At 41.3% G+C, this 13020-nt stretch overlaps 1 protein-coding gene across 1 annotated transcript in view; it reads right to left on the reverse strand.

Moving 5' to 3' along the window:
• The window catches only part of SORL1 (sortilin related receptor 1), a 208387-nt gene that overhangs the window by 69866 nt on the left and 125501 nt on the right, over positions 1-13020 (reverse strand). Inside the window, exons 19-21 of the mRNA XM_036745727.1 lie at positions 11107-11198; positions 9386-9632; positions 8277-8415 (exon numbers count right to left, since the gene is read on the reverse strand). Coding sequence (XP_036601622.1) covers positions 8277-8415; positions 9386-9632; positions 11107-11198 — 478 coding nt within the window. The remainder of the gene's footprint in view (positions 1-8276; positions 8416-9385; positions 9633-11106; positions 11199-13020) is intronic.

Below are 13020 nucleotides of genomic sequence, written 5' to 3' on the forward strand. Positions count from 1 at the left end.
AAAGACTGACCTACGCTCTCAAGGAGCTCACATTCTAGTGAGGAGCACCATGAGTGGCCCGATAAGTAAAAAGGATACTACTTGATCAGCAAGCATTTATTATGCACTTACATATTACTCGAACAGCAAGCATTTGTTATGCACTTACAAAGAATAAGCTAAACAGTCCCTGCCATCCAGAAGCTTACATTCTAATGGAGGAGACAACATGTACATATACACAATATATAAATAGAGTTTTTGGAAGGTAACCTTAGAGGGAAAGGTACTAGCACCTGGGGAGACCGTAAACAGCCTCCTGCAGAAGGTGGCATTTCAGCTGAATCTGAAAGGATGCCAGGCATTCTAAAAGGCAGAGGTGAGGAGGGAGAAAGGATAGTTAGATAATCTGAGGATGAAGCAAATACTAGTTCTTTTGCAAAATTCATAATATCGTTCTGGACAAGGCCTAAAGAGGCAGCTAGGCAGCGCAGTAGACAGGCGTGGGACTTGGAATCAGGAAGACCTGAATTCAAACATTGCCACAAATTCTTATTAGCTGTGTAATCCTGGGGCAAGTCAATAAACTCCTCTTGGCCCCAGTTTCCTCATTTGTGAAATGGGGCTAACAGTAGCACCTGCCTCACGGGATTGTTGTGAAGACCGAATGAGCTAACACAGGTAAAGTACTTTGCAAACTTTAAAGTTCTATATAAATGCTAACAATTATTTCATCACTATCATCATTGTTATCAGGAATTACTCTTCTACCATACCCCAAAGAGATCACTGAAGGAACATTCACTGATCCACTAGGAAAGGTACAGCCCTGGACTGTGCCTGAGAGCTCTTAACACAGGCCTCTGCTATGCTGTGATGCCATGAAACTTTGTATGGCACTCTAGTCTTCAAAGGTCTCATAGATACAAGATTTAATGTGATCAATTGAGAATTCCAAACAAAACAGTCCCTGAAGGTTCCTTTCAGATCTAAAATGCTGTAAGTCAATGCACTTATAAGTTACTGAATTTAACACGGTATGCCAACATATGGCCCTGCTGTCCTCATCCTTTCAATTTTCCCCTTACCCAAGGCTATCTTTGGAACATAAACCAAAAGCCATATCCTAGTTCAAGCAAGAAACTATAAAGGTGAGTCAACAGACCTGAGATGATATTTAATCTTGAGATGTGGGGAGAATTCTTTAACAGAGATATCCTCTCTGGAGCATCTACCCTACTGTTTCCCTGTTGAATCAATACTATGTTCAGGACAAACAAAGGTAAGGGAGGGTGATGTAGTGAAAATGGCACTGAATTTGGGAACTGTGATAAAAATTAAAAATAATAACAATAATAACATTTATATATTGCTTTGGTTTATAAAGTGCTTTTCACATCTATGTTATCTCATTTGCTCCTCACAACAACCCTGTAAGGTATGTACCATTATCATCCCTATTTTACAGATGAGGAAACTGAGGCAGGCAGAGGTTAAGTGATGTCCCCAGGTTCACATAGCTAGTAAGCGTCTGGAGGCAGGATTTGAACTCAGGTCTTCCTGACTGGAGCTCTACACGCTATCCGTTGTGTCTCTTAGCTACTCCATAAGACCTCACATAAGGCTTGGGACTGAAACCTGGTTCTGCCGCTTAACAGCTGCACGACCTTGACCATGTCAATCCAAGTCTCAAGGCCTCACTTTCTTTATCCATAAAAAGAAAAATCTGGACTAGATGAACTCTAAGGTTCCTTCTAGGTCTAACATTCTAGGTCTATGAAAGACAAGGAAGGAAGACTTTTCATTGAAAAGAATCTTAGAGCTCCAAAGGGCATCCAGGATTTCACGATCTACTGACAGCTCTCGAGGCCTTACCTGCTGTGTCCCCAAGACAGCTGCCAGTTGCCACGCTGGGTCTTCAGAGTCTGCCAGGATTCCTGGATGGGAGTGCACTGAGAAGTGGCAGCCCTCCTTCCTCAATCCAGGATTTAATAGCTTACGTTCACACAGCACTTTGAAGCCCACAATGCCCTCTCCTTACAGTCTTGTGAAGCAGGTAGCGCAAGTATCGTTATCCCTATTTTTCAGGTGTGGAAACTCAGGCCAAAGAAGTTAAGTGACTTGCCCAAAGTCACAGCATTATAGAGAGCGTGACCTTAGACCTGTCACTTTAACTTCTCTGGGCCCTACGAGGCAGGCGGAGAAGGACTTTTTTTTTTACGGCAGCAAAACAGCTAAAACCAAAGCTAATATTACGTGCGGTGGGGAAAACGTTAGAATTCTTCTCAGTAGATGCAAGAAGCAAGGATATTCCTATTCTCCATTTATCTCACGCAGTTCTAGAAATGTTAGTGATAACAAAAAGTCAGGAAAATTAAAGATATCAACATAGTCAAATAGGACATAAAATTATCCCAAATTGCTGGAAAACTGACGGTTTACTCAGAAAATTCTAAAGAATCCACAAAGAAATAACTGAAACAATATCTTCAATAAAGTAGTGGGTTACACAGCAAACCCATAAAAATCAACAGCATTTCTGTACAGCAATAACAAAATCCAAAAAGAAATAATAATAAAGGGAAATCTCATTCAAAATAACTACAAAAGGCATAAAATATCTAGGAGATAATCTACCAAAGAACACTCAAGACTTATACAAATACAATTACAAAACATCATTTAAAGAAATAAAGAATGGCTTTACATAACTAGAACAATATTCAGTGTTTAATATAACAAAATTACAACACCAACTAAATTAATTTAAAGATTCAGTACGTTAGCAATCAAATTACAAAGGGATGGAAACAAAATAACAACAAATTTCATTTGGAGGAACACAAGGCCTAGACTTTCAAGGAAATTGATGACCAAATATGAGAATGATGGGAGAATAGTGCTCCCAGACCTTCAATTATACTATAAAGCAGGAATCACCAAAACTACTTACTGCAGTTAATACATTTAAAAAGTACATCAGTGGTAAAGACTAGATAAAGAAGAATCAAAAACAAGTGAAGTCATTAACACTGTTCAATTAATTCAAGAATGCAAATTCCTTTCAGAGGTCCCTATCTGAAAAGAATTGCTATGAAAACTAGAAATAGAATTTGGCAAAAATTAATCTTGGACCAACAGCTTGCAACATATATCACAATAAACTCAAAATGTATGTATGACCTGAATAGTAAAAGTCACAGAATTAAAAAAATTAGAAGAGAACCAAAATGGATACTTTTTTAACACTTATGTTTGGGGAAAGAACTCTTTACTAAAGGATAGAGGTGACACAAAAGAGAACATAGTTTTCTTTACATAAAATATAATTATGTTTTACCTGAACAAAATCAACACAACTAGAATAAGAAGGAAAGCTATTAATCAGAAAAGAAAAATCTTTTGCATTAAATATCTGATAAGATATCAAAGACATGAAAACTAATATAAATACATAAGGAAGAGCCATTACTCAAATGAGTAACTGTTCGATGGAGATTTGTAAGAATAGGGATTAGACCCATGATTTCACTGGTACTGGAAACTCCTGAATGAGGAAATTTTCTCTATCAAAGCAGGTCATCACCTTCTCTTCAACTTAGTCTTAAAGGGTCACCTAGACCACCTAAGAGGCCATGTGACTTTGTGTCAGAGAGGACTTGAATTCAGGCCTCTTGGCTCTGGAGCCAGTCTCTGTCTATCTCTACCATACCATAGAACCTCTCTTAAAAAAATAGTTCTCAAAAGAATTACAAACTATGAACAACCATATGAAAGACTATTCCAAATCACTAATAATGAGAGAAATATAAATCAGAACAACTCTTGAGAATTCACCTAACATCCAGCAAATTGGCAAAGATGACAAAAGATGAGACTAGTTAATGTTGGAAAGACTGGAAAGAGAGAGAACATACTAATATACTATGGAGTTGTGAATTAGTTCAACCATTCTGGAAAGTAATTTGGGATTATGCTAAGAAAGAGGGTAAAATCTCCATACCCTCTTTGACTCATAGATCTCATGGATAGGCATACACCCCAAAGAGGTGAAGGATAAAAAGAATGGCTCAGGATACATGAAAATATATTTAGCAGCATTTTTTAAGTAGTAGCCAAAAACAAGTAACAAAATAGACCTCCATCAATTGGAGAGTGGCTACACAAATTGTGGCACAACAATATAATGGAATATTATCATAGCATAAGAAAAGATGATCATGATGGATAGAGAAACATAGGAAAACTTAAATGAACTGATACAAAATGTGGTAAGCAGAACAAGAAAACTTATACACATGTCTACAATAAGGCAAATGGAAAGAAAAGACAATAACAAAATAAAAACTGAACACAGGTAATTATAATGGTCAGGCTAGGCACCAAAGTAGAGCTATAAGAAAGTATCTCTCAACCTTCTTTGTAGCGGTAGAAGCCTATAGGTGTGGCGCACTACCTGGATAGTTGGACTTGGTTGCCCTATAAGTTAGTTTTGCTAAACATTTTTTTTAATTCCTTTTTCTTCTTTCTCTTAAGGGATTGTTCTATGTGTGGGAGAGAAGGGAGGTAGATAGTGGAAAATGAAGGTGATATAAAGATAAAAGATTTAAAAATTTTTTAAAAGATTGCACAAACTTGGAGATTGTAACCTGTGCAGAAGTTCAGTATTAACTTCTCCAAGAATTGATAAGGCTTGAATATTTTTAGGATGAAAAGTTGCCTTTTTAGATAACGTGAGTGAACAACAGAACTCAGGGAACACCGTACTTCCCAAAATCACAGCTAGTCCTATCATTTCTAAGACTAGGCTATTTTCTATTTGTTCATTAGTCAGTCAAAAGCAGTTCAATTTCTAAAACTGTGCCATGAAAGCAAACTTTACCACTTCACCCAATTTCCATGATTCCAAAATAATATATAAAGGGTCTAGTGATTTAAAAAAAAAAAAGTCTTAAGCCCTGTGCTCTAAAGTAGGACTGACCTTTGGCAAAATTATGAAGCATGGTTGTGGATTCCCAGACCTGGAAGAGGACCCTAGAGGTCTTACCATACTCTGTAACATTTCATCTCACCATGTAGTGGATAAGATGAGGTAACAGAGGCCTAGAGATGTTGTGACTTGCCCAAGATGTTATGCTTCTTTAGCTCCCCAGGCCCTAAGTCTTTGATAAGTTTCAGGGAGGTCATGATGGTTATGATAATGAAGATACTTCAGTGCAGGGCTGGCCCTCCTGAAGTTTTAGGCTTTCAATTACTTTAGTTCTCACCCAGGATAAACCTTTTTGCTTCCCTGAAGTCATCATATAACTTTCTTTCAATAACTCAATTCATCCCTTATTTATGGGGTATATACTATGTACTCAGCATTTTTCTAAATGCCAAAAAAAAAATCATTCAATCAAAAAATACCTAGCAAGGTTCTGTACCAGGACCTACAGGGGCTGCAGAGAAGTGTAAATCCTGCTCCCTGGCCTTGATGAGCTGACAATCTAGATGGGAAGTTAAGTACAACACATAAAGATGGCTAAGGGTACGAGAGAGTAAGAATGCAGTCAAATAAGTGATAGAGTTGTGTCACAGTTCAGAAGAAAGAGGTCACTTTGGCCAAGTTGGCTGGAGAAGGCTCCGTGGTAAAAATGAAATCTGATCTGAGTATAGGTATGATTTCAACAGGAAGTGAGGAGGCTGGGCAGGATTTCAGTTAGAAGTAAAGGAATGAGCCATTTATCCCATCCACTCTGGTCACACATTTCTGGTATGGATAATCTGATGAACTAGTTGGGAGTCTTCAAGGCTACTGAAGACAATATAATTCTCTTATACAATTCAAACATTTACTAAGCTATGAGTGAAAGACACTGTACTGTTGGGAAATACAAAACTGAAAAACAATCCCTGCTGAGAAGGAATTTCAGTGTAAGAGGAAGGATAAGATACATTAAAAAACTAAGTATGATTCAAGATAGAATGTGATGATAGGAGCAAAGAGGAGAGGTAAACAAAGTACGAGAAAGATCCTGAGAGATAGATTGTTTACCGACAGATAAATCAAGGAAGACTTTCTTAGCAACAGAGCCAGGGAAGACAGCAGAACCAAAACTACACAGCTAGTGATGGAGCTGCTATCTCCTGGAGGTGGCATTTAGTGGCACACTTAAGGGGATGGAGCAGAATTGTCTACAGGGGAAAGCTTGCAAAAACTCAGCTGCCTATGGATGAATTTGGCCACCTGAAGAGGAAGAATCAGAGCCATGTAAGCATCTCAGGCTCAGGAGGAGAACTACCCCAATCTCTTCCATGCTCCCTTTTTCATGTTTCCTCCAACACACTGACCTACACTCCAAGGCAGTCATGATATCAAATGCCCTGTGTCTTTTGAGTCTTCCTCCCCAGAAGTTTTCTAAGCTGTGAAACAGACAGACACACTTGGGACCTTCCAATAGTAAAGACCCAATCTATTAGCAAAGATAACTCCATAATGATAAGACCACTGAGATACAACTCAGGCTGCATCACTGATCCTGACTACCTCATCATCCTAAAGACATGCTGAAACTACAGACCTAGCATTTACAGGCCTGGAGTCAGGGAGACTCATTCTCATGGTTCAAATCCAGCCTTAGACGCTTACTAGCTGTGTGACCCCAGGCAAGTCACTCAACACTGTTTGCCTCAGTTTCCTCATCTGTAAAATGAGCTGGAGAAGGAAATGGCAAACCACTCCAAGTGTGTTTGCCCAAATGGGGTCACAGAGTCAGACACCACTAAAAATGACTAAACAACAACAAACCTTTACAACAGACAGATGTGGAGAGGTATGTTCTCAGCACTGGGGATAGCCCACAGGAATACACAGAAGGCAGAAAAAACAGGATGAGATCAGGGTACAGGTAGAAGTCTATTTTAGCCGGAATATGCTCACGAAGGGAAGTAGAATTAAAAATAAGGCTGAAAACGTAATATGTGGCAAAATAAACTGTGGCACATGAACACAATGGAATGTTACTGTCATAAAAGAAATGATGTTCATAAAGAACATAGAGATTCACGGAGAGACTTACATAAATTGATACAAAGTGAAGTAAGCAAAACTAAAAAATACAATATATGTAAAAACTACAACAATGTAAACAGAAAGGACAACAAAAAAAGAAAATTGAATACTGTGTGATTATAACGACCAATCGAAGACTCAAAGAGGATGTGTAGAAATATGTATTTCCCACCAATCTTTGTAGAGGTGGGGTACTACGGGCGTGGAACACTGAATAGTGACTACAATTGTGTTGGTTAATTTCACTAGGCTGTTTTTTTCTCTTTTTAAAAAAATTCTTTGTTACAAGGGATGGCACAATGAGTGGAGGAGAAAGCACTAACATATAGGGAAATAAAGGTGATATAAAAACAAGATATCAACTTTTTTTTCCAATAAAAAAAAATTTCTTGTCTGTAAAACATAGGTGGGAATAGCAGAAATAGTACTGGATTTGGAGTCAAAGGGTCCAAGGGTGAATCCTAGTTTGGCCACTTACTTGCTGAGTGACCTGAGGCAAGTTACCTCTCAGATTTCTCATCTATAAAATGAGGCTCCTTCCAGCTCTAACTCTATGATCCTATGACCTCTAAGGTCATCCTAGCTTTAAATGCTACGATTTAAGTACAGTAATTAGGAATCGAACCCAAGTCCAAATCTAGCAGTCCTGTTATATCATACTGGCTCAGACTGTCACCATTACTGGCATCATCATCGACATGCCCTAGAATTCAATACCATCCCCAGGGACCTTAAAATTTTATAGGAATGAAAAGGAGCTCATCCCCACAAAAAGGCCTAGGGAAGCCTCCATATGTGGCACCTACCTTTTCCTAAAAAGGAGGGTCTTGGGCTTGAAATGCAGCATCTGAATAGGCTTGCTAGCAAACTGTGCCGGAGCCTATCCGGATGTCACTTTGCATAACTGTCACCACCCACTGGGATCAGAAACATGCTGAGACTTGGCCACCTCCATCCCTAGGCATCTCCCACCAATCAAAAAGGGGTGAAGGGCAGGAGGAGGGTGTAATTATCCGCCCAACACCAGCAAGCCAGAGAGGCAAAATCATGCTGTCTTCCAGCTGTTTGTACATCATTAAAAGAGAAATTAAGATGTCATTAAGGAGGAATTAAATAATGTGTATGTTGTCGTGACAACTGAAAATGCACAGTGGCGCTTACTGCTCAGGTGAAAAAATTGCCCACAACCAGCTCCTCTCTGGGGAGAGCTTCTGAACAGGTGATGAAGAAACCTCTGACTTACCTGTGGTTTTCCCCCTGTAGAAAATCTTCATGTCCATCAGGCCTGTAAGCTGGCTAACCAAAATCTCCATCTGGGACCCACTGTACTTGGAAGCTCGGAAGATGCTGAGTTGTGACCAATCGTCCCAGTAGATTTCATTCTGAAAAGGAAAATGTGATTCCTTTGATCAGCAAGACTCGCGGTTCCTGATATCCTGGGCTCAGTCTTTCTTTCTTTTTTCCCTCTCTTACCTCCTCTCAGTCAAGACAGAGCCAAGTGCCCTGTCCAGTTCACAGTGGACATTTGATGTCCTGAAAAAGAACTGATTTATCTGGCCCTGAAGAGCAAGAATCTGTCATGCCACTCCAAGCCCTTGGCACAGTTAAGATGAAAGCAACTAAAACCACCAGATGGAAATAAAAGTCAGTAGAGATGCCCCAGAATTCAACCCACCAACTGCTACAAGGGAGAGGCAGCATGGGGTAATGGAAGGAAGAGTGGGCCTACAGTCAGGGGCCTTGGGTCCTCCCTCTGATCAGTGGGATCAGAAGCAGCTTTCATCTCCTCATCTGTGAACTGTGAATAATAATAAAATAATAATACTCATACTACTGACCTCATGGTTTTTTCTGTTTTTGTTTTTTTGGTGAAAAAAGTGGTTTGTTTAAACCTTAAGGTGCTATAAACAGGCGAGCTGTTCTTGTTTCAAGGAAAACAACTCTGTCCTCTAGAGGTCTGCTAGTAATGAGCGTCAAGGAGGCAGGCAGATCAGCCCATCCTCCTAAGGAGATAGGACGTGGAATGAGCAGACTGCAGAAAAGCTGGGGACATCCCAGCAGGACAAGCCAGGTAAGGGCATGGAGGGGAGAAGCCGTCGCCTGATCCATCCACCGGCATCTCAGTCTTTCATCGTGTCGCCACACCTAACCTACTAGGGAGAAGGGTCAAATCCTGGAAAGGACCTGAATCAGCTGCCCCAAATTCAAACAAGATCCAAACTGTAACAATTAGAAAGCACTGACTTAAAGGGACCCGAATGGCAGATTCACAACTCCAACAAAGATCCAAAGACCACAAGCCCCCTTAACCTCCGCAGAGTACTTGTCTGCCCCGATAACACTGGTAAGCACCTTAAAGACAGCGATGGCGTAGGGGTGAGGGAGGTTGTCCAGGATGACGGAGCGCTGCTGGCCACTGAAGTCGATGCGCTCGATGCAGTCCAGATATGCATCTGTCCAGTAGATCCAGTCATCATCCACCGAGATGCCATTGGGCCACTTGACATCCTCGGAAACAATGCGATATACGGAGGATCCATCCATGTCGGCCCGATAAATTCCAGGCTTCAGGTCACCCCAGTCAGTCCAAAACATCAACCTGGTTTCAAACCCATCAAAGCGAACATCCTTGTTAGAACCAAGAAAATGGGCCCTCAATGTAAGAGAGAGAAGTTTCTGAAGAACAAACCTGCCAGGTAGAGGCAGCTGAAGTAATGGACCTGGGAGTCAGGAATGCCCGAGTTCAAATCATCCCTCGGATATTCACTTAGCCATGTAAACCTGGGGCAAAGAACCTAACATCTCTTAGGCTGAGTTTCCTCATCTGTAAAATGCGGATTGTAATGGCACCCACCTGACCGGATTGTTGTGAGGCTCAAATGAGATAACATATGGAAAGCACTAGACAAACCTTAAAGTGCTGTATAAATGTTAGCTACTGTTACCTACTGCTTGGCATTTGAAACTAAAAATATCTGCAGTACTATGGCAGTGGCATGAGGGAGAGACTGACCTAAAAGAACTTCCTTGGCTTTGAAATGAAGTGTGTGTGTATGTGTGTCTATTCTCTGCCTCAGAGTCAGCCTCCTAATTATCTTTTCTGCAGGTTAAATGGCTCAGTATGCCATGAACACACTCCAGCTAGAAGAAAGGGCAAAGAGCCTAGACATGCTAGGTGGGAGGGAAAATATATATTGGTATTTAAAATTTTCTATTGTATGTTATGTAACACACATATATGTATATAGACATATATGTATTGTGTATGTATATGAACAAGGCCAGCTAGGTGTAGCAATAGATAGATAGAGCACCAGGCCTAAAGCCAGGAAGACCTGGGTTCAAATTAGACCTCAGATGCTTCCTAGCTGTGTGACCCTAGACAAGTCACTTAACTCTGCTTCAGTTTCCTCATTTGTCAAATGAGCTAGAGAAGGAAAGGGCAAACCACTCCAGTGCCTTTGCCAAGAAAGCCACAAATGAGGTCACAAAGAGGCAGACACAACTGAAATGGCTCAACACTCTCTCTCTGTCTCTCTCTCTGTCTCTCTCTCTCTCTCTCTCTCTCCATAAATGTGTATGTGTGTACATACATACATACATACATATAAGATACCTGGACTATTGGGCGTATTCCAAAGTTCATAAATAAAGAGGAAATACAGTTCCTTGGCCAAGACTATTCATTATGTTAGAGCAGATAGAGCACTAGACTTGGACACCAGTCAGAATGATCCGGGTGCAAATCCTGCCTTAGACAGTCAGCAGTCGAGTTACTGAGCAAGAAGCTGTTCCTCTCCAATTGGCTCCATTTCCTCATCTACAAAATGAGGAGGGCTAAAGCTCTAAGGTCTGTTTTAGTCCTAAATCTGTAACCCTATGAACTATGTTATTTTCTATTATTCCAAACAATTCCAGTTTAGAAATCCTCTCTAGCCACATGGATAGCCAGATGGATAAAATGTTATGCCGATTCCAGTAGTTTTCAGGTCAAGAGGGATGTATCTGCTAGAAATAACTCAAAGGGACCGTGCCGTGCAATGTCTTTTTCACCATCAGAACTGGACACTTACCCTTCTTTGGGGACGAGGGCCAAAGCTCTTGGCCGATCGAGCAAAGAGGAATTGACGATGGTAAGTCGAAAGTCTCCGTCTGGATTGGCCACCTAAGTGAAAGATAGGTAATCTTTAGATGAATGTATTTCCTAAAGGGCTATGCTTTTTGCAGCAATCTCTACCCCACATTACAATAATAACATTTCTCAGAAATAGTATGAAAAATGGGAAAATAGAGCCCAAGGGATGGAGACTAAGACAGGAGGAGCAGTCGAGAGGTGACAGCCTGGGAAAGAACTCGGGGCTAGTGGAACAGAAATCAGAATGAGCATGAAGGACATGGGGAAGAGCTGTGAGGCAGAGGAAAAGAGGCAGTGATAAAAGATTATGATCAGATAAAGGAATTTCAGAGTTCACAAACACAGAAAGGGAACACTTGTTGAAATCAAGATCACGGTGATGAGAAGTAATGCAGGTCGTGGCAACTGAGTAGCCTGAAGAACTGAAAAGTTAAGGTTCTTGGAAAAGCATCATTATGTAGGCTGAAATTCCCCTACAATGCTGGGCCTGGAGCATGGAAGACTTGAGTAGAATCTGGCCTCAGACACTTACTAACTACTTAACCCTAGGCAAGCGACTTAATCCGTCTGCATCAGGGTCCTCGACTCTAAAACGACAATAAGAATAGTACCTGGTTTATTGGATTGTCCTGAGGATCAAATGAGGTATCTGTAAAGCACTTAGCACAGTGCCTGGCACACAGCAGGTACGTAATAAAGGCTTGTTCCCCTTCCGAGTAGGAGGGTGACAGCTGGGGTAGAGGCTGTAACTGAGGCATGAAAGGGGGGGAAGGAGGAAGGGAGGAAGGAGAGTGTCCTGGGGGGTGGTACGTAACTGCTACCGGGTGACAAGTTTGTAGAGGATGATGCTCCAGCAAAGAGAAGGTGATGAGCGATGGTGGCAGAGGCAGAGTACAGAAGTGGTGACGGAGCACATAGAGTATTCCAACTCTCCCACCATGACTAGGGCTATGAGTGAAAGTGCAACCAGTGCTGAAAACAGCAGACAGGGAAGTGGTTATGATGATACAATAATAATAATGATAGCTATCATTTATCTAGTACCTACCATTTGCCAGGCACTGTGTTAAATACTGTCTCATTTGATCCTCAAAACAAGTCTGTGAGGGAAGTGCTATTATCATCCCCATTTTACAAATGAGGAAACTGAGGCAAAAAACAGTTAAGTGTGACTTGCCCAAGGTGACACAGCTAGTTAGGTATCTGAAGCTGGATTTGAATTGAGGTCTTCCCGACCCCCACGCCCAGGGCTCTCTCCACTGAAGTGACATCAGGAAGCCGGAGCTCAACGAGTGTCTATCAGCTACCGTTCTGCTCTGGGTCATAGCAATCTTTGCACTCCCCTCCTGGTACCCAGCACACTGTAGGCACACAGAATCTCAGAAAAAGAGAAGATGAAAGAGGTCACTGAATCCAAACCTGCCTGAACAGGAATCCCCTCTACGAAAGCCCCGAGCAGTGGTTATCTAAGTCTCTACTTGAAGTGCCCCTGTGACGTGCCCCACAGAGGCAGCCCAAGCCCCTTATGGACAGCTTAAAACTGCCTCTAAGTTTTTTTCTTACACTGAAATCTGCTCCTTGGCAATCTTCAGGGATTATTCCCAGTTTTGCCTTCCAGGGCCCAGCAGAACAAGCTTAAATCCTCTTCTACGTGACAGATTTACAAGAACTGTACTTAGAAAGACAGTCATCCTGATCACTCTGCCTCAGTCTTCTCTTCCCCTTCCTAGAGGCTAAAAATACTCAGTTGCTTCAACAGATCCACATCATGGTCTCGAGTGCCATCACTGCACAGACCTCAAATACGGGCTAACAAGACCATAACAGCATCAGTGAGAATATCACCCCCCTT

This window comes from Trichosurus vulpecula, chromosome 2, assembly GCF_011100635.1.
Source record: "Trichosurus vulpecula isolate mTriVul1 chromosome 2, mTriVul1.pri, whole genome shotgun sequence".
Classification (NCBI taxonomy): Eukaryota; Metazoa; Chordata; class Mammalia; order Diprotodontia; family Phalangeridae; genus Trichosurus; species Trichosurus vulpecula.